Source organism: Zingiber officinale, chromosome 2A, assembly GCF_018446385.1.
Source record: "Zingiber officinale cultivar Zhangliang chromosome 2A, Zo_v1.1, whole genome shotgun sequence".
Taxonomy (NCBI): domain Eukaryota; kingdom Viridiplantae; phylum Streptophyta; class Magnoliopsida; order Zingiberales; family Zingiberaceae; genus Zingiber; species Zingiber officinale.
This window is the reverse complement of record NC_055988.1, coordinates 100,931,637-100,954,265: the sequence shown is the minus strand read 5'-3', so window position 1 is coordinate 100,954,265 and position 22,629 is coordinate 100,931,637. Positions and strand designations below refer to the sequence as shown.

The 22,629-nt window shown below is 41.9% G+C and overlaps 2 protein-coding genes across 2 annotated transcripts; both read right to left on the bottom strand.

Moving 5' to 3' along the window:
* Positions 1-2,653: 2,653 nt before the first annotated feature.
* Positions 2,654-3,916, bottom strand: LOC122043848. The gene has a single exon (XM_042604419.1). The coding sequence runs from the start codon at positions 3,914-3,916 to the stop codon at positions 2,654-2,656; it is 1,263 nt and encodes a 420-aa protein (XP_042460353.1).
* A 678-nt stretch (positions 3,917-4,594) lies between these two features.
* On the bottom strand, positions 4,595-8,293 carry LOC122043847. Its single transcript, XM_042604418.1, has 2 exons — positions 7,398-8,293; positions 4,595-7,201 (listed from the first exon to the last, which is right to left on the bottom strand). The coding sequence occupies exons 1-2, from the start codon at positions 7,440-7,442 to the stop codon at positions 4,595-4,597; spliced, it is 2,652 nt and encodes an 883-aa protein (XP_042460352.1). The 5' UTR covers positions 7,443-8,293.
* Positions 8,294-22,629: the final 14,336 nt, after the last annotated feature.

The following is a 22,629-nucleotide window of genomic DNA, read 5'->3' as shown; positions in this document are numbered from 1 at the left end:
TCATCTCACACTCCAACTGTGGTACCATATGAAGCCCCATCCATGCCATCCGTGTGCTCCTGCAAGTGTCTAGTAGCCCGTCAGCGTCCTGCTCCTGTAGGTGTCAATACATCCCCCCAGCTAGTAGCTAGAGGTCATCTCTATGTCGAGGCAATCCGCTGGTGGGTGTATCCGAAGGGAGGTATCCGTCGCTATGGTGGTGTCATGAAGTGTCAATGTCTATGGCCTCCATGTGTAGTCCCGGACACTATTAGCTGCTGATCTTTTTTTTTTTTTTACCAGGGCGATACTTTGGCTACAGACCAACCCGAGTAGCGCCCCAGTTCGATGCAATAGAGATGTATGCCCGACAGACCTCAGTAATGCATGCCAAAATGACCAAGATGCCAGGAGGGTGGAGATCAAAACACAGGTGCAAATGCATTATGAACCTAACTACTATCAATTAGGCCTGTCGGTAGTCTATCTACATGTATGAATGTACAGAATGCATGCTATGGTATGCGAACCTATAAGATCCTATGATGTATGCCCCCAGGTGGGTTATGTATGCATGGATGAGATGAAAGAAATTAACGATGCTCAAGTACCTGATCTGCTAGTATCCCAAGTGTCCTGAAGACATGTACCTGTGTCTTCCTGAAGACCAGCTCTCCATCAAATCGCTTTCCCTCAAATATGCTGCGGTTCCTAGCCATCCATACATGATGTATCATCGCTGACATAGCAAGGTGGCGGGCCCTAGTCAAGGTGGAGGACCCCTGGTACTGCCGCCTGAAAGTCCGCAACATACATCGGTAGGTGGCCATCTGTGGGTGCATCTGTAACCATCCTCTAACACGTCCCCATAGCTGCTGGACAGGCTGACATCTGAAAAAGACATGGTCTACCGTCTCCTCATCATGTCTGCAGAAGGTGCAGAGTCTATCCTCCAGGTAATCCTGTCTAGCTCGCACTGGTAGTCTCCCATGAGCCAGTAGCCACACCGTGAAGGCATGACTTGGCTGAATGTCTTTCTGCCATACCGTGGCAGCCCAGGTCTTCCTATCTCTGGTATCCCTGAAATAGTCATATGCTCTACTGACACCGCTTCCCCTCCTGTGACTGAACCAAGAAGAGAGTAGCTGTCCAGCTGCCTCTGGGCTGCCTGCTGTGCTGAGGATACTGTCACGGATATGTACCAGCTGTTTGACCAATGGAGAGTCTGTATGCCTGCTCTGCCACACCCATACCCCTACCTGCTGTAAGTATGTGTGATGCACCCAGCGTATCCATAGTGTGTCTTGCTTGTCCTGTATGCGCCATAGAACTTTTGCCAAAAGTGCCTGGTTCCATGCCCGTAAGTCCCTCAAGCCAAGACCACCTTCCCGCTTGGGCCCCACTAGCTCTGACCATGCAATGGGGGGATTCTTGGATGTCCACATGAAAGATCTGCAAATGCTGTAGATGCGATCAATAACCCCCTGGGGTAGTGGCAACACTGACATCCAGTAGCACTCCACCCCCTGTAGGACTGAAGATATAAGCTGTGCTTTCCCGGCATAGGATAAGGTAGATTTCGGCCACGAACCAATCCTACGGGTGAGTGAGTCCAGGAGTGTGCTATAATCGGAAATCTTCAATTTCTGGGAGGCTATGGGAATTCTCAAGTATCGGAAGGGCATCTCGCCTCTCTGAAAGCCTATGATGATGAGCAACTGGTCCCCTGTGGGGGGGTCGATCCCTGCCATGTAAATGCTAGACTTAGCTAAGTTAGCTGTGAGACCGGCCATCTGGGCAAACTATGATAAGCTCTCAACTAGCCGTGTCACTGATGGAACATCCCCCCGAGAGAATAATAACAGGGCATCTGCATATACCAAATGTGCTATCCTTAGAGGTTCACATTTGGAATGGAAATGAAAGTCAGACCTGATAGTGCGTCGTGCTAGTGATCGAGATAGATACTCCATGCACAGGCCAAATAAATAAGGGGAGAGGGGATCCCCTTGTCTGAGTCCTCGACCACCTCGAAAGAAGCCATGTATTATACCATTAATCACTACAGAGAAAGAGGTGGTGGTGATGCATTCTCTGATCCATGCAATATAAACGGTTGGGAACTGTAATGCTGCCAAGACATCCTGCAGGAAACCCCAGTGTACCGAGTCAAAGGCCTTCTGAAAATCCACTTTCAATGTGCATCACGGTGATATACGCTTTCGGGTATAATTCCTTAAGAGTTCTTGTGCCAGGTGGATATTATCTGTGATAGTACGACCTCTAACGAAGGCGGTCTGTGCAGGATGTAGGAGATGATCTGAGACCTCTGCCAATCTGCTAGCCAAGAGCTTGGAGATCACTTTATAGAACACCGTGCAGCATGAAATAGGTCTGTAATCTTGCACCTTGCTTGCATGAGCTATTTTTGGTACTAAGGCAATCAAAGTATGATTCCATGATTTCAGGAGCTGCCCAGTAGTGAAGAACTCTAGCACTGCTGATGTAAAATCATCTTTTACTGTGTCCCAAGACTGCTTAAAAATTTGGAACTATATCCATCTGGCCCTGGTGCCTTGAGGTCGCCTATACTGAAAAGAGCACTCTTGACCTCCTCTGCAGTGGGGATCCTTGCTAAATGAACTTGATGAGCCACCGACAGTGTTCTCCCAAACTACATACACTCAGCCTGAAATGAAGCCCGTACTACCTGAGTGCCTAGTAGCTCCTGATAGTATCTGACAAATGTCTGAGCAACCTTCTGAGGACTAGTGGTAGACACCCCATCATCTTTCTCAATAGCCACTATTTCTCTCCTTTTGTTGTTCCGTTTGACTAAGGAGTGGAAAAAGGGGGTGTTTCTATCAACTTGATTGAAATATGCATGCTTTGCCCGTTGTTGGTAGAAGAGGTACTCGGCCTGGGATAGGAGATCGGCGGCTTTCCTGGCTTCTGTATATTCCTCATCTACGGATCCTTGAGTTAAAACCCTCTCCTGCACTTCTTCTAGATGTATCTGTGCCCTCTTTGCTCTTTCCTGAATGTGTTGGTAGCTTTCTTTATTGAGTTGTCGCAGTGGCTTCTTAAGGAGTAAGAGCTTTTGCTTTAGTTTGAACTGGCACACACCTTCTCTAATCATCGAGTCTGCAAGTGTCCAATTCTCATGTACTAGCTGGCCAAAATCCTGATGCGTAGTCCACATGTTGTAGAATTTGAAAGGCTTGGCTTGTGGCCTCTGAAGCTCTAAGATGGATATAATACAAGATGCATGATCTGAGAAAATCCCTGGTGGTCGGAACTCTACCACACTGCTTCTGTCCTGTTCTAACCAGATTTTGTTCACCATTGCTCTATCTAATTTGCAAACCACTCGTCCATTTGTCCATGTAAACTGACAGCCGGTAGCATGTAGGTCCTCCATCCCAGCTCTAATCACAAAGTCTAGGAAATCCGCTGTGGCATATGATGTAACATCCATTCCTCCACATTTGTCCATAGGGGATAAGGGGGAATTAAAATCTCCCATGATGAGCCAAGGTAATTCCATAGATGTAGCAATTCGGTGTAGATCTTCCCACATGCTTCGGCGGCTAGTAACTGACAACTGTCCATATATAAAAGTCACTGCATAAAAGGTCCCTGCAACCTTGCTCTGAATTAGTGTATGTATGTATTGATCCTTCCACTCTTTGATCTCCAAGGTAATGAGTTGTGAATCCCAGAAGAGGAGCATCCTACTCCGATTATTAATACATACTCGCTGCTCAGAGGACCATTGTTGGAAACCATGGGTCTTCAAATGTTGATGTCTTTGATGTGTGAGATTGGGCTCCATGATACATAATGCGCTCAACTTGCACTTCAAGAGGAGGCTCCTAACCTCCCTCTGCTTGAGGCCCGAGTTTAGGCCTCTAACATTCCATGATCCTATCTTCATAATTGTTTGGGAGGCATATGCCTCCTAATTGTAGTCTTGGCTTTCCTTGTTTGTCTCTCTAAATCCTCCTGCATCTGTCCATCTTGAAGCTGCCCCAATTCCATATCCAACCTCCTATCTGCATTTGGCATTTCATTGTCCATATTTTGATGATCTGCTGTGTTCGAAATGTGATCTACTGCTCTCAGACTTTGGTTCCACGTGGAAGCAGCAAGACCAACTATGATGGGTTTGATTGCTTCTTCCACATGGTGTGATTCCAGCTCAATTTGCTGCTGCTCAATGCACTGCTCTGTGCTGTGTGCAGGAGTTTTCCCCCCCTCTTTGTAGGCCGTGGATCTGGTTCGCACACTAGAAGTCCCCTCTACACTCTGCTGACCCCTTCCTTTCCGTCTTGTGGTGTTCCGAAAGCAGCCTGCACGCTGCAGGAATTTTTCCCCATCCATGGCAGCAAGTGGTGAGGAAATCTGCAGATCCATGCCAGCAGAATTGTTCCAGCCATCACTGTATATGCTTTGCGCTTGCATTTCCATGTTAATTCTCCTTCGTTGGGCTCTGGCTCGTGTCTGAATCTTGTGTGCGCTGCCATCTAGGTGATCTGGTTTGTGCCCATCTGGAATTTCCTTTGTGTCACTGATATCATCGGTTTCAGAATTGACAGCAGCATGGTTGTCCTTCCTATTTGATTTTGGCTGCAATTTCGTTTATGGCTCCAGGCATGACTGGTGAGTTCAGGTGGTCCTGTCGTCGCACTTTGTATTTCCCAGCTGCATCTGAATCTGAATCCTCCGTTGAACTTGTTGCTGAATCTGAGTTTCCTGTGATTTTGTCAAATTCTAATTCTGAACTGCAATACAAATCAGGCTCAGAGTTCATTTCTGAATCTGTGGTTTGGAGTGATAAGTCAGAAACTGTGTTCACGTTTCCTGCTGCTTGCTCTGGTGCTGTGAGAGAAGGTTCCGTTGATCTGGAATGTGCTGAATCTGTATGTGCAGCTGCTGAATATGTAGAATCTGTTTGTGCAGGTTCGAAATTCATAACTCCCGGTTGTGCAGAAATTTGGACGGCGCCTTTATTCAACACTGATTCTGGATCTTTAGAGATAGCAGGAAGTGACTGTGTGGTTCTCGAAATTGCAATTGTTGACTGTGCTGTAATGTGTTGACCATCTGAGACCCCCAGCTGTGATTGGTTTACTGTCATCACATTCTCTGTGACAACAGCGTTCAATTCTGAACCTGCAACACTATGAACGTGTAATTCATGAGGAGCTGGAATGGAATCTGTAATTGCCTGGTCGCCCAAGTCCCCTTGTGCTGCAGCTTGTGAGTTACACGGTGGTGCTGTAAGCCCAGAATTTGTGATCAACGTTGCAGAGTCTGGCCCTGGGAATGGCTGTTCTGCTGTGGAAACTGCCTCAGCTAACACTGATACGTGCCCAGCTGCATTTGCAGTTGCTGCTGCGCCCCCATCAGCAGCATGCATGGCCTTTGTCAATCTCAGTGAAGAAGTGCCAGTTGGGAGTATTGTTGAATCCGGAATGAGTTCAATGAGAGTGCCACTTGAGGAACCTGCAATATTCTGAATACCAGTGCTTATATCTGATCCTACAATTCCTTGGATAGTGACAATGCCTGAACTGGATCCCTGTGGAGTTGTAATTCCTTGGACAGCAGTATACGCCCCTGCGCCTGGACCTGCATTGCCGGAAGTTGAAATCAACGAAGCTGAAGCTGAAATTGCATTGCCCACAGCTGAAATTAATGGAGCTGAATCTGGAACTACTTTGTCTGAAGCTGAAATCAGTGGAGCTGAGTCCAAAACTGCGTTTTCTGGAGCTGAAATCAGAGGAGCTGGATCTGAAACCGAGATTGCTAGGATATCTGCTTGCCCTGATACTACAGATTGCGGACATTGCTGTGTTGGCACTAAGATCCCAGAATCTTGAATTGCTGTAACATTCTGCACTGGACCTGAAACTGACTCCCTCTGAACAGTGGCAAGAGCTGAGAGTGACTTCTCTGAAATTGAAGTAGAACCTGCAAGTTGCTGCCCAGCAGTGTGCATTCCCAAGTTTGATTCAGGTCGAGGTAAGATTGTTCTTTTGGACGCCTGACCAGCACATTCTGCCTGATTTCCATGACTTGGTGCGAGGGGACAACACGGCCTATAGTGCCCTAAATTCCGGCAGTGGGAGCAGAATTTTAGGACTGTTTCAAAACGCAGAGGCAATACTTCCCTTTGTCCATCCGGAAGAACAACCGTTGTAGTGCTTGGCAGCTCTTTTGTGATATCTACCTCCACTAGTGCTCTCGCAAAAGTGACGCGTCGTCTCGTTTTGGTAAAGAGGTCAGTGTACAGCGGAGTGCCTACTTGTGACACGATTTTGCTTAAGCCAGTGGTCGACCAAAAATCAACGGGCAAGCCATAGATTTGCATCCACAGGGGCATTAGCGTTTGTGTCTCCAGTTTGAATGTAAAAGCTTCAGGCATAGCCTTGAGGAAAAGTGGGCTGTTGTGGACAATGTATGGCCCTCCTTTTAAAATAGCGTCACACTGCTCCTTGGAGTTGAATTTGAAAACTAGCCACAGGTTGTCATGAGTTAATAATTTGTGTGGTGAATTCCATCGGTGCCTGAGAGCTTGGACTCCTCTCCATCCAGGAAACCGTCCGAGGAACCTCCCGATTAAGCAATGGCCGATTGTGTTCTCCAGAGGTTCTTTGTCTTCCCTTGTAAGAATGGTGTCACCACCACACTGCTCGATCTTCCTCAGTGCTGTGTCCTCTGAGCATGCTCTGTTCTTAGTGAACAAATCAACCCATCGACGATTTCTCACAGCTGTTGATGGTCTACCCACGCCATTTCCTGCTGCTGACTGAACTCGGCCTTCATGTAGGTCCAGATGGTGTGCACCTGTCCCCATTAGCTCTGCAGAAGGTTGAGGTTGCTGCACAGTGCCACAGGTGTCTTCCTCACAGATTTGTTTACCTTTATCAAGTGCAGTGGTAGTTTCAATCCGATATAATTCAGGGGGGAGATGCGCAATTTCAACTGGCCTATGGCTTCTTGTATGTGGTCCATGAGAATCCTTAGGGCCAGTAAGTGCAGTCGGGTGTGATGTTCCTTGCAGTCCTACGTCTTCTACATCTTTATGAAGTTGCTCTTGGAGTGCCACCCGTTGAGCAGTGTACCTTGTGTCCAAGGGAAGGCCTGTGCCAAACGGAAGAGGTTCCCACCTACATTTTTTCTTCCTCCCCACACCAGTGGTCGCATTCCTAGACATCTAACCGGCGGGGAAGATGAATAGTGTGTGGTACGATTGGAGGCTACAATACTATCCAGCCGTTTGACCGTTCTGTTGACTTCGTTGACTGAGCCAACCACTAGCTTTGCCTTTAAGGTTGGGACTTGACGATTGTACGCTAATATTGACCTGCCACGTAGTTAATTGACCAAGGAAAAGAAATGAAACCGCGTACCATGCACTGTAGCAACTTATGCTTAGCGGGTTGTGGATCTCGCATGCAGTTAACCCGCGTACCCTCAATTCCAATCCGGCACTGAGTTCAAAGGAGATGTGCTGCCACGTCAACCCTGCTTCTCGAACGTTCCAACTGAGGGCACCGCAGCACAGCAATTTGTCGTGTTCCGAAATCGTCGCACGTGTCGCCTTGCGCCGAGAACCTTCCACACACTGTTGTCGTGTTCCTCCCTGCTGCTAGCGCCGACGATTACAGCTCTCCAGCCACACTCCACGCGGCCCTCCAGCGCCTCTGGTGACGGACCACAAGCTTCTATCTTCTCCTAGCTTGCGTCACCGGTCCCCAGCTATCTTCTCCAGCTCCGGCAGCCTATTTCCCCTCCACGATGTGTGAATCCGTCTGTACGTTGGATTTCCGACTATGTGCTGCCCGAATACTTGCCCGCGTTCACCATGCCAGCACCAGCCAGGTTATAGTCGCTCCTTGGTCAGCTGCGCTTCAACAGGAGTCCATCGCCCCTTCAACAGGAGACAGCTGCGCGTGTTGAAAGGTTGACAAACCGGCAAGACCAGTGACTCCCTAAAGACAACTAAGCTCCGGCCGGCTGTGGTCCACCCCACACTCGTTGCTCACCGGAAGAGTGGAGTGGAGAGTTTACTGTCGGCAGCCTCAGCGTCGGTACCAGTAAGGGCGATGGCAACGAGACCCAACTCCACTTGCTGCCAATGGTTAGCCAGAGAAGATCCTGCACGCAACCTTGCCCTCGCCTCACCGTGAGTGGATGCTCAGATAAATGCATGTTCGCCGGAGTCTAGAGAGAAGCGGGAGCTTCTCTCACTAGAACCAACGACGACTGACTGACTGAGAGCTCTTTCACGATGACTGAGAGCTCTTTCACCAGGTGGAAAGTCCTACTTGCGACTAGGTAAGGAAGTTTCGGTCCGTGAAATTTAGCGAAATCTTGGTGGGTCAAGAGCGTCAGACAAAAATCCTAAAGTTGAGGACACTAGCTGAAAGTCCTAGAGGTCGTGAACACCAGGCAGGAAATTCTAGGGTCGAAGACATTAGGTGAAAGTCCTAAAGTCTCGGATGCTGAACAAAAATTTAAATGACATGGAGGATTGTTTTGGTAAAAGGTAAACTCTCCTAAAAGGAGTAGGTAAGGATACGTTCTCCGTAGAGGGAATAATAGGCGTCGGTCTGACCTAGAGTTTCAATGAAACTCAAAGTCGAGACCGGACAATCCGGAGGCTATCATATGTTCTATTACTTTACATATTATTGCTTGTTTCTAACTTTGTGGTGCAAGTGATTAAAATGACATAAAAGCTAGAAAACAGGGTTTCCAAGCACTTAGATTGGGTCCAAGCGCCGGAGTTGCTCCAAGCGTCTGAGTCAATGCTGAGATAAAGCGCCTCGAGTGGCCAACCTTCGTTACCGAGGGCACTTGGACAGTCTAGGCGCCTGGACTGGCATAGGCATAGGTGCCGAGATCGGGCAAACTTCATCTTCAAGTTATGGTGTCACACTTTGGTTGACCGATCGACATCAACGGTCCAGGCACCCAGACCGGATCGGGCTCCCGAAGATGGATAGAGTTTGTTGGATGAAGTTTCGACTAGACCACATCAGTCAGCCCAATGGGGGTGCCCGGGGAGGAGTACAAGCGCTCGGATATGGCTATAAAAGGAAGGTTCAACTAGCACCTTTAGTACATCTTCTTTTACAAGTTTCTCTCTTGTGCGCTGCTCGATAGACGACTCTACGACGCCCGAACGCTACTCCAATGACGACTACACTCAAGATATCTTATTCTAAATCATCAGTATCCTTTATTTTTCTATTACTTGTACTTAAATTCGAATTGCTTTTGTTACGACTCGATTAATTAGTGATTATCCAATAAAAATACTCCCAAGTACGGACCTTAGAGTAAGAGTTGTCATAAACTCTGAACTAAATAAAAGAAAAGTATTAGTAAATTTTTTTTTTAACTTTTACTTTCCGCTACATTTACTCTTGATTGATTTAAAAAACTTTAAAAAATCACAACCTATCATTCACTCCACTTCTAAAGCTTTGGGTCTAACATATTAATGGAGTCGAATTACTATATGCACGACAGACAACAAATCAAGTAGCTCACACACTTGTCGGTTTTGTTTTTTCTTTACCAACATTTTTTTTTGGTGTCTAGGATATTCCTTTTTATGGATAAATTTGTAATAATATTTTAGAGTTTATTTATAAAAAATAGACAAATAAATTTATAAATGTGTTCGTCAAAAATTTTTTCAGCATTTTTTCCCGTCCGATTTAGATAAAAAGCAATTGAGAGATGCTTTTTGCACCCCTACATACTCCCCTCCCCCACCTTAAAGTTTAATTGTATTTATGCTTATACCTTTTTACACTTCTATTTTTTTTTAAATTTTTTTTTTATCAATTTGATTTTTTTATAATTTTATTTTTATTTTTGAATATTTTTTATTATTATATGTTTGTAATATTTTGTTTATTTTTTAGTTACAGATTTTAGGAGTTATTATTTGTAAAAAAAATTAAAAAAATATAAAAATATAGATCAAAATAAAAATTATATATATGAAACTAACAAAAATACTAACAACTACATTTATAACTTATGAACAGATATTTTTTTTCAAATGAAGAGTACATATAATAATACATAAAAATACATGAAAATATATAAAATAGAAATTTTAATCAATATTGTCTCGACACATTTGGTGGTGTACCTATTACTTCGTACCATAACTGAACGTGTGTCTTATAACGAGTAACACATCCTTTAGCTTCGTACGATGAATGTTGCCACCACCGCGTTGGAATGGGTGGTACAGGGCGATGAGGTTGTAAGAAAACTTGCACAAAGTGATTGCCAACATGGACAATAGCTATTTCTCGATGCTCTTGGTTTGGAAATGGAGGAGTTCTTAATGGCATGTGAGAAAAACAACTCCCAACATTCTCACCAAATGTATGCATACATTACAAGATTGTACCTTAATGCGATGACAATTCCAAAAGGCATAGAGTCCATCCAATATATTTTTGATGCCCACGGCTTGAACTAATTTAATGAGAATAATAGATTGACTATCAAATTTTGATCTGGATAAAGTTGATTATATAAATCCTTATTTTATTGAGTCTCTTCTATAAACTCGAATTGTACTTGAAACCAACCTTCTTCACCATACCCAATTAGTGCAGCTATTGCCCTGAATCCACAATGACCGTCAGGTTGAACTTCAACAGTGTGAGCTATATAATGTTGGAGAGGCACAAGTAATTTCTCAATATAAGTATCATGGATGGGTGGAACTAGAGAGTGATTATGGGTCATTTGAGTATTGCATGACCCCTTCCACGTCTTCCTCTCCCTCGAGGTGGCAAAAGGTGAATACGCTCGCCCCCAGCGCCCCTGCCAACCCATCCCAGGGCCAACACGGAGGAGGTAAATCACGGGCAGCTACTAGCCTTTGGAATAGTGACTAGCACATAAAGGAGACATTTACCTCAACTTTACCGAGATTCGAACCCCAGACCTCATGGTGGCAACACCTCATGTGCTAGCCACTAAACCCATCCGAGGGGACTCGTCTTCCTCTCCCTCGAGATGTTGCAGACAGTTGAGTGACCCTAGATTTAAGTGGATGATGCATCTTCAAAAGAAGGTATGCGACGTCTACTTTGCTTATCTCTACTTGTAGGTCGACCTCTATATTCTGTGTTTATGAAGGGGCTCGAATTGTATTTTAAGATAGATCTATCATATCGAAAAACTTATCTATTATATGCTCTCGCATATGTGGATCCATCCCATCTAATATCTCAACAATGTGGAATATTCTATTGGGTCGTGCTCCCTCATCATTAAATGAATGTACGTGTATAGACAATCTCCTCCAATGAATGTTGATACTCCGTAGCGGAATTGGAATGGAAAAGTAATGGTAATGTGCAAGATCGTGCTCACATGACAATCCGTATATAATTTTGATAGAACAGTTACATCTGCTGACTAGCTGGTGAGATGCTTCCTCAACGTATTTTAGCTGACCAGAAATCAACTCCATTGTCTCTAATGAAATTTGACACTTTATTTGACTGAAAATGTCATCATGTAAATGTTGATGGCGTAGAATGTTGAAAGATCTCTCTAACGACTTCTTAATATCCCTAAATTGAATTCTCAACATCTTATGTATTTTTTCAAAAGATGTTTGTAGGGATGACATGGTATCTCCCAAATATAACTTCAGTCTCGCATGTGCAGACTTTGCCCTGTAATAAAAAATACATTGTGTTTTAGTAATGAAAAGAATTGCAATAGTACAATAATGAACAAAATTGAAATAAATAAATATATAAAGTGACTATACCTTTTGACTTACTCCCGAGGTGCATACATATATCAACTCATGCTGAAATAAACCGCTCTTTGTCAGGGTCTAACCATATCTCCCAAAAGTAATTTAGAACGCCCTCGAATCATTGATACTCCTCGCGCATGACATCCCACTTCTACTGGTAAGACCACTTTGTTGATGAACTAACGAGTGAGTGTCATGACGCATGATCCTGTCTGAGATCTGCGGAGATGAGCACTAGTTCCAATGGATGATGACGACCTCCGATGCAGACAAACTCAGAAGATCTGAAGAGACTCTTCAACGCTCCTACGCACAATGAGACGAACCAACAAAGCGTCAGTGATCTAAGACCGGGGTGGGAATCTCTGGCTAGACCCTCTGACGCTCAAGTCAGTTCCTCTCAAAGATGGAAGAAGAAGAAGACTAAATGAAGTGAAAAATAGAGTTTAGATGCTAGAACTTGCGTACCTTGCCAACGGAGAAGATCTCCCTTTTTATACCACCTCACGTGACCTCCGTAGTCATGAGGTGGTCCTTGGTTCATTAGAGTTTTGTTAGGAGATAAAGTCATCCTCTACGCTTCATCCAATAATCCTTTAACGAATTTTTTTCGTACCTCAGATGTACCTGTTTAGTCGTTTATGACTCGCATTAATAATGGGACACGTCATCATAATTGAAGAGGCTTCTAGAAGATATTTCCCGCCAAATATTCCGCTAAGCATGTTCCGGCCAGCTGTTTAAGCTGGTCATATATACTCTTAAAAATACCTTCTGTTGAATGTGTTTCGATCGATCGTTCAAGTCGGTCATATATACTATTAAGAATATCTCCTACTGTATGTGTCTCGATCGATTGTTCAAGCCGGTCGTATATACTGTTAAGAGTGCTTCCTGCTGAATATATCTTAGTCAGTCGTTCAAGTCGGTCGTATATACTGTTAAGAGTGTTTCCTGTTAATATATCTCCGTCGGTCGTTTAAGCCGGTCGTATATACTGTTAAGAGTGTTTCCTGCTGAATATATCTCGACCGATTGTTTAAGCCGGTCGTATATACTATGAAGAGTGTTTCTTGCTGCATATATCTCGGTCAATCGTTCAAGTCGGTCATATATACTGTTAAGACTACCTCCTGTTACATATATTCATATGATCGGGCGGGCTTTGCCCGACCGAGCATATATGAGCTTGTGAGTACTCGCTTGGCTTATGATCGGTCGGTTATATGCTAACAGTTCTATATAAAGCTAAATGCTTTTATGCTTGGGCGAGCATTGCACAGTCGAGTATATATGAGCGCTGGGGCGCTTACTCGGCCTACAATCGGCCGATAATATACTGAGAATATTATATAAGGCTAAATGTCTTTATGTCCGGGCAAGCTTTGTCCGGTCGAGCATATATGAGCGTGGGGGTGCTCACTCGGCCTGCAGTCGACCGGTAATATACTAAGAATATTATATAAGGCTAAATGCCTTTATGCCCAGGCGGGCTTTGTCCGGTCGAGCATATATGAGCATGGGGGCGCTCACTCGGCCTGCGGTCGACCGGTAATATATTGAGAATATTATATAAGATTAAATGTCTTTATGCTCGGGCGGGCTTTGTCCGGTCGAGCATATATGAGCGCAGGGGCGCTCACTCGGCTTGTGGTTGGTCGGTAATATACTGCGAATATTATATAAGGCTAAATACCTTTATCCTCGGAGCGGGCTTTGCCCGGTTGAGCATATATGAGAAGGGGGACGCTTACTCGGCCTGCGGTCGACCGGTAATATACTACGAATATTATATAAGGCTAAATACCTTTATGCTCGGGCGGGTTTTGCCCGGCCGAGCATATATGGGCACCGAGGCGATCGCTCGGCCTTTATTCGACCGACAATATACCTTTCCTATCTTTCTAGACTTAAATCCCTCCTTCACTCGCTCGACTCATCTAACATAACCCATATCAACGAACAAAAATGTTATCACTCCAGACCAAGCATAGGGGAACATTTATTCGTTACACAATAGTTTATGTGCCAAATACAAAGAATGTGATGTGCATTAGGAAAACATATTTCAATGACATTAATAAGCATCAAATCTAGATCTAAAACAAACACCAATAGCAGCGATGCCTCTTTTTCAACCATCGACTTCTTTAAGGTACCTAATACCTATATGTGAATATAAGTGAGTAAGTTCGCATTGATGTAATACCCATAACCTCTAATAGTGGTATCTGATACTCATTAGTCTTGTATGTGACATTAATGATCAACACAGATGGAAAGTTGACAGATAGCTCTAGACTTTTTCGATGAACCCAAAAAATATTTGTAATTTTATTGGTGTTTGGATTTGTACGGTAATTATAGAGGTATTCTTTTTTGATTAATTGCTCCAACACATACTGAATAGAATTTAGACTGCCTCGTTTAGCATATTTGTTTGCGAAAATGACATTGTAAATGCTTTTGATCCCTGTAGTGTTTGACGGGTCTCTTTCCTTCAAAATACTAAGAATTTCACGAGGTGTGGTGTTGTTGGCCATGCCGAGCACAAATTATTTCTCTATTGATTTTAACCTACATGAGTACTCATGGTCATCAATATATTCTACCGATTGATGATTATAAAGACCATAGACAATCCTTAAACCCCACATCACATCATCTGGAGGTAATTAGTATATCTTATAGTTCAAATGGGCATTCACATTTTTTAGTCCCAGTATTTTTTTAAGGATTGCCCATCAACTAGATATTGTGGTGGTTTGTACTTTCTATCTCTTTCACACATAAGATGGCACTTTAGCAACTTGCCACCTTTTAAATTAGCAGAATTTTTAAAAACCACTACAATATCATATTTTAGGCCAACTGTATTCACTCAATTTATCATATATTCTCTATTTTTAAATATCTATATAAAAATATAATAAAGGTGTATGAGAATGACATTATCTAATCTTAACATAATTTCTCTACTTATAAAATAAATAACGAATATACATAAAACAATGATAATAACTAACTTGATATGTGGTAAATTCAGCTGTATAATAATGATTGTTGTTGGAGATACTCTCTCCCCTAGGACCATCATCATTCTCAATTGACTACAACAACAACAACAACAACAACCAAGCCTTTTCCCACTAGGTGGGGTCGGCTGTATGAATCCTTTTATGTCATTGAGCTCTATCTCCTATTATATCATCATCTATATTTAAATATAGTTTATCTTGTTTTATTGTTGCTAACCAAGTCTTTTTTGGTCTTCCTCTTCCTCGTTTGATATGCATATTTATCATAGTTTCACATTGCCTAACTGGAGCATTTATTGGTCGTCTAAGTATATGTCTGTACCATCTTAAACGTGTCTCTCGGAGTTTTCCCTCAATAGATGCAACTCCGACTTTCTCTCTAATGCTCTCATTTCTTATTTTGTCCATCTTTGTATGTCCACACATCCACCTTAACATCCTCATCTCTGCAACTCTCATCTTCTGCTCGTGTGCTCGAGTCATAGCCCAACATTCAGCTCCATATAACATAGCAGGTCTAACTGCGGTTTTATAGAACTTACCTTTAAGTTTAAGAGGTACTTTACGGTCACATAAAACACTCGACGCTCCCCTCCATTTCACCCATCCTGCTTGTATTCTATGTAAGACATCTCTCTCAATCCCTCCATCATTTTGTAAAAATGATCCTAAATATTTAAATCGCTCGGTTCCAGGCAACTCGTCCTCTCCTATCTTAACAATTGTTTCATTACTTCTAATATTGCTAAACTTAAATTCCATATATTCTGTTTTTAATCTACTAAGCTTAAAACCTTTCCCTTCTAGTGTTTCCCTCTAAGATTCTAGCTTAGCATTTACTCCTTCACGTGTCTCATCTACCAAAATAATATCATCTGCAAACAACATGCACCACGGTACTGTGTCTTGAATGTGCGCAGTGAGTTCGTCCATAATTAGTGTAAAAAGATAGGGACTTAGAGCTGATCCTTGATGTAACCCTATCTTTATTGGAAATGCTTCAGTTACTCCGCCTGAAGTCTTTACTCTGGTCGTTACATCCTCGTACATATCCTTAATTAGTTCAATATATGTTACGCTAACACCTCTCTTTTCTAAAATTCGCCATATAATTTCTCTTGGGACTCTATCATACGCTTTTTCTAAGTCAATGAATACCATGTGTAGATCTTGTTTTTGCTCCCGATATTTTTCAATTAATTGTCTAAGAAAATGTATAGCTTCTATTGTCGACCTTCCAGGCATAAACCTAAATTGATTTTCTGTCACTGTGGTCTCCTTCCTTAATCTTTTTTCTATTACTTTTTCCCAAAGTTTCATAGTATGACTCATTAGTTTAATACCCCTATAGTTTGCACAATTTTGTACGTCTCCCTTATTCTTATATAAGGGAACTAGAGTACTTATCCTCCATTGATCAGACATTTTTTTCGTTTTCAATATCATGTTAAATAATTTTATAAGTCATTCAATACCTTGTTTTCCTAAGCACTTCCACACCTCTATCGAAATATCATCTGGTCCAACGGCTTTTCCATTGTGTATCTCATTTAAAGTTTGTTTTACTTCTGAAGTTTGAATTCTACGATAAAAATTAAAATTTTGATGCTCATTTGACCTAATTAAATTACCCAAGTTAAGTTAGTCTCCTAAACCTTCATTAAAAAGTTGATGAAAATACCTCTTCCACCGCTCTTTTATTTCTCCATCGCTTACTAATACCCTATTACATTCATCTTTAATACATTTTATTTGACTAAGATCTCTTGTTTTTCTTTCTCTCACTTTAGCTATTCTATAAATGTCTCTTTCCCCTTCTTTTGTATCTAATTTTTGATATAACCGTTCAAAAGTTTCATTTTTTGCTTCACTCACTACTTTCTTAGCTTCTTTCTTAGCTATTGTATATTTTTTTAAGTTTTCCTCATTCTTACAAATATATAATTCCTTATAAACTATTCGTTTTTCCTTCACTTTCTCTTGTACTTTCTCATTCCACCACCAAGATTCTTTACTTAGCGGTGCATGCCCCTTTGACTCACCGAGGACACTCTTAGCTACTATTTTTAACTTTGATACCATCTTATCCCATGTTGTATTAGAGTCATCATATATTTCACCTAATGCTTGTACTTCTATCTTCTCCTTAAATATATGTTGCTTCCCATCCTTTAACTTCCACCACTTAATTCTAGGAATTGTATATATTTTCTTTCTATTGATACTATGTTTAAGGCGTATATCCAACACTACTACCCTATGTTGGGTAGTTAAGCTTTCTCCAGGGATGACTTTGCAATCTTTACAAATCTTTCTATCCTTCTTCCTAACCATAAGAAAGTCAATTTGCGATTTATTATTTTCACTTTTGAATGTGACTAAGTGTTCTTCTCTTTTCTTAAAAAACGTATTAGCTAATATAAGGTCATATGCTATCGCAAAATCTAATATAATTTTCCCTTCCTCATTCCTCGTTCCAAACCCATAGCTCCCATGTACTCTCTCATATTCCTCATTTTTCACTCCGACATGCCCATTTAGATCACCTCCTATTAAAATCCTTTCATTTGGTGAAATATTTTGTAATATTTCATCTAAGTCCTCCCAAAACCTTAATTTGGTAGCTTCATCTAATCCTACTTGTGGTGCATATACGCTAATTATGTTCATAGTTTCTTTCGCCACTATTATTTTAAGGGCTATAATTCTATCCCCTTTTCTAACTACTCCTACAACTTCATCGTTTAACAAATTATCTACAATAATACCCACTCCATTTCTTGTTCTACTCTTTCAAGTGTACCATAACTTAAAACCCGAGTTCTCTATCATCTTTGCCTTCTCACCTGTCCATTTTGTCTCTTGTACACACAAAATATTAATTTTTCTCCTAATCATCATATCTACTACCTCAATTGATTTACCAGTGAGAGTTTCTATGTTCCATGTTCCAAATCTTAGATTATTAGTTTTCCTATCATATTTGTTCTTATCTAACCTATGGTGTGAGAACTCTTGCCTATTTAACACTACACTCAAGTTCTCATGGAGATGTAGCGGTCCTTGCTGAGACGTTACAGTCGGACCCTATAACGCGAACTCTTGCATATTTATCACTACACCCGAGTTCTGGAGATGTAGCGGTCTTTGCCGAGACGTTACAGTCGGACCCTGCAACGCGTTCCTTCCGGGGAACAACCTAGCATTAGCACAATAGTTTAATGGATTCATTCATGAAATATTTGCCATAGTTTGACGCTGGATGGCAACCTAACGCAATCCTCCTCCTTTATCCGGGCTTGGGACCGGCCATGACCGGTCTCAATTGACTAACTATCTAAAAATAAACCCAAATAGTTAACCATAATTTTCTTCTATGAATTATGAAAAATAATTGCTAAGAAAATAACTATGTTCTAGAGAGGGAGAAGGAGAGGCTGAGAGGGATATAACAGTGGAGGGAGGTGTAACTGGAAATGAAGTATGAGAGAAGGATTTAAAGGGGGAGGTTCTAATATGTGTCAAGAGTTGAAAGGTGGGTAATTTAAGGGGAGGGGAGGTTCTGACATGTGTTAAGGGTTAGAGGAGGTAATTTAAAGGGAGAGGGGTATTTTGACATGTGTCAAGGATTCGAGGATGTGTAATTTAAAGAGAGTGAGAAGTTCTGAAATGTGTCAAGGGTTGGAAGGAGATAATTTAAGCGGATGAGAGATTTTGACATGTGTTAAGAGTTAGAAGGGGGTAATTCAGAGGGAGGAGAGATTCTGACATGTGTCAAGAGTTGGAGGAGGTAATTTAAAGGAAAAAGGGGTGTTTTGACATGTGTCAAAGATTGGAGGGTGGGTAATTTTAAAAGAGAAAATTTTTAACATGTGTCAAGGGTTGGAAGAAGGGTAATTTAAAGGGAGGGGATATTTTGACAGGTATCAAGGGTTGAATAGTGGATAATTTAAAGAGAATGAGAGGTTCTGACAAATGTCATGCATGTGTCAAGAGTTGGAAGGGAAGTAATTTAAAAGGATGAAAGATTCTGACATGTATTAAGGGTTGAATGAAGGTAATTTAAAGGGAGTAAGGTATTTTGACATGTGTCGAGGGTTGGAGAGAGAGTAATTTAAAGGAAGTGAGAGGTTTTCACATGTGTCAAGGGTTGGATGGAGTAATTTAAAGGGAGGAGGAGGTTAGGGGATAATTTAAAGAGAAAGGAAAATTCTGATATATGTCAGGAGTTGTTAAGGGTTTGAGGAGAGGTAGTTTAAAAAGAATAGGGGATTTTGACCTGTGTCAAAAATTAAATAAAATATAAAAAAAAATTGATGGAAAAAATAACAAATAAATCTTATTAAAAAAACTAATAAAACTAAATAAAAATTAAATAAAACTGAAAAAGAGATACATTAAAATATATATATAAAATGAAGTGTCTAATATATTTTAAAAGTGAAGTGTCGAATTAGGAAGATAATTTAAAAGTAGCGATTCTATCTATTTTAAAAATTATATAAAATAAAAAAAATTGATAAAAAAATAGTAAACAAAATTAATAAAAAAAATAAAATAAAATTGGCAAGCAAATAACTTGGGTATAAAGATCATTTAAAAGGGAAGCAAAATCTGGTTTCGCTACAAAGAGCAGGAAGAGATGCTCCGCTCTAAGGCCTCTGTTACCGTCCTCGTCGACAAGTACGAGCATCCAATCCCTATCTCATGGCATTCCCTTTCTCATCTTCAGTAATAATCAGTCTCCTCACAGAACATTTAGGTCTAGGAGCAGATACAAGATCTTATATATATATATATATATATATATATATATATATATATATATATATATATATATATATATATAACAAACCAATTCACCGAGAAGCAAGTAGAGCAAGCATAAAGATCTAAGAAACACTAATCGCCGGATCATTTGATTAGAAATTTAGAATGATATGTAGCAAACAGATAATAAAGATACCTTATGCAATTTCCACTGTAATCACAGAAGAAAGTCAGCAATAAGGTCGATTGTATGCTCACTCTGGAAAATTACAAGCAAGAGAGATTTTTTATCTGTTTTTCCACTAAAAAGAATAGGAAAATCTCGTGTAGTAGGGAATCGGTACCACACATGACAACACCCTTATGAGCGTGGATCCCTCTATTTATACATGGTTTTAAGGGAGTTATTGGATATATGTGAATGAAAAAAGATGTGGAAGTAGAAAGAAGCTCTATTGTGAATAAGATTTGTGTCCCACGATGGGAGCTTCAAGGTAAATTGGTTGGTTTATATTGATTCATATATTTTGATAATGTGAACAAATGTATGAGGAGATGCTCTCTCTTATGCGTGCGTGTGGGTGGGGGGTGTGAATCCAGGACTCGGATTACATTGAATCATGTTGATTCGTGTGCGGGCACAACCTGCGCGCACTAAATGCTGGACCGGTCAAGACAAAATTTGTCCAAGTGGAACAACCAACATTTTGTCACATAAACCTTTTGCTACTTGTAATGGAAGAGATTAATGCAGAGAGTGAAACGTTGGCGTTTCATATCTCGATGAGTAATGATCATTAATCTATCATTAACGTTGTTGTTGATCTGAGCTTCTATATAAGGAGGATGCGATCATATGGCAAAAGGTTACGCACATGAAAGGCTGAATCTCCACCTACGTTCCTCATCTCCTCTATCGTGCATTTCTTGCTCGGTGGAGTGTCCCTGATAGCAGTCGAGTACCTCTCAGTTCGCTGTGACTATCAGTGCTTGGTGGGGATCACGGTTCACCATTGTATCCTGGGAAATAGACGACCCAAGAAAACCTCAAAGCACAACCGGAGGTGAGGTGAATCTATTTCAAGGAAACTGCGTTCGTCGCAGGACTCGGTTCACTCAGTTCACTCGTCCGATCGCTTTCTAGGAAACGCTGCTGTTCGCCCAGCAACTCATTCGACAGAAGCCTTCGACTTGCTCGGCAGCAACTCACTCGGTAGCAACTCGCTCCGCAGAAGCCTTCGATTCGCTCGGTCGGTCTTAAGCTTCGCTCGGTTGGCCTCTTCGCTCGGTCGGACTCTTCACTCGGTCGACCTTAGCCTATTTCTCTCGGTCAACAGAAGTCTTCAATTCGCTCGGTCAACCTTAACCTATTTCTCTCGGTCGGCAGAAGCCTTCGATTCGCTCGATCGGCCTTAGCCTAACTCGCCTGGTCGACAGTTAACTCGCCACTATGAAATCTACGTTAAGTACTTGACAGACACTAGTTCCTGCTAGCAACCTGAGATTATCAGCTCAGGTCATTTTAATAATTAAGTGAATTTAAATTCTATATGATTTTAAATTCAACTAAGTTCCCAAAAATCTTCGACGATATATTATTTTTAATAACAGGAACTTCCATCTTTTTCGGCATAGGAATAAAAATCTTGGCGTTTCCCTCTCCCAAAAGGGAACGATTGTTAAAAGGAGCGATTGTCATCATCTCATCAAGCTAGCACTCAAGGCATCTTGGAGATGGTCGGCCTGATTAACCTTGGTTCTTCATCTTTGTCTTAGACTGTCAATGTTGAAAAAGAATATGTTGCCTGCAACATGCTCAATTCATTATGTTGTACCATTCTGGCAACCACATGGAATCTCAGCAAGTCTATGTTACACACACACACACGGAAAAAGGAAAAAAAATCGAGATAGAGCAGCTGACACTTACCATGACCTTTGGGACACTACTGTATTAAAATATGAGTAACTCCTTAATTTACTTTAGTGCAGTTGGGTCATTTTGTTTTCAGGGACATTATGTTGGCTGGGTTAAAGAAAAGATCTTCTATGTTTTTCATGTCTTTGTGATCACTTGAATTGTATTGGTACTTTCTGTAGGGGATCGGTGGTCGACTTGAAGGGAGGTTGGATAGACGGCGCCCTAAATCGATCGCTTCTCCTATGATGTTAGCTTGCGCAACGGAATACAAACAAAACAAACAAGCTAAAGGCTAAAACTAAGAAAGTAAATGCAAACCGCTAATACGTTTGTTTAACGTGGTTCAGAGATTAGAGCTCCTACTCCACGGCGTGTTCTTGAGGTGGACGATCCCGATCCGTCGGTGGATTAGCCCCCGGCAAACTCCGGCTATCTCAAGTAGCTCCTTGTGGGTGGAGAAACCTCACCACAACACTCACAAACACTTGAGAACAAATAGACTACTAATTAGGGTTTACCACCACTAATTTCGTCAATTATAACCAAACTCCCAAGCTTTAGTTATATAGGTCGCGAGTTGAAAACTCCGTCTACTAGTCGACTGTCAAAACATGTAGTCGGCTGCCCTCTGTGGAAATTCGACCGTTAGATCCCAACGGCTCGATACCAGTCGACTGCAAGTTTTTGCAGTCGACTGGTGTAGTCGACTATCAAAACATGCAGTCGACTGATCCACACTGACCGAACGAACAGAACCATTCTGTTCGCACCCAGTCGACTGCGCGGTCGACTGCACCAGTCGACTGCTAAAACATGCAGTCGACTGCTACAGTAGCGCTACAGTACTGCTACATTAACGATACAGTAATGCTACAATAAAACCCTAAAACTTGGATTTTACTCCGAGTACAATCTCTCGTGCACTCGTACCCTCACCTTTATGACTCACTTGATGCTTCTTTGCAGCCTTGACCTCTTGCCTTCAAGCCTACTTCCTTTGGCTCTCGTCCCTCGGATGCATTCAAGCCCGTGGCTCGTCCCCAATGTCATCCTTTGTGTATGTCTCGAAGTCGCTTCCCTTGGCCCTTGTTATCGCTGCC

Excerpts from the sequence above, each read along its gene's own strand:
- LOC122043848 (XM_042604419.1), bottom strand. The coding sequence starts at position 3,916 with ATGAAGATAGGATCATGGAATGTTAGAGGCCTAAACTCGGGCCTCAAG.
- LOC122043847 (XM_042604418.1), bottom strand. The coding sequence starts at position 7,442 with ATGCGAGATCCACAACCCGCTAAGCATAAGTTGCTACAGTGCATG. Across the intron at positions 7,202-7,397 it reads ATAAGTTGCTACAGTGCATG|ATGTCTAGGAATGCGACCAC; the intron begins GTACGCGGTTTC and ends CCCGCCGGTTAG.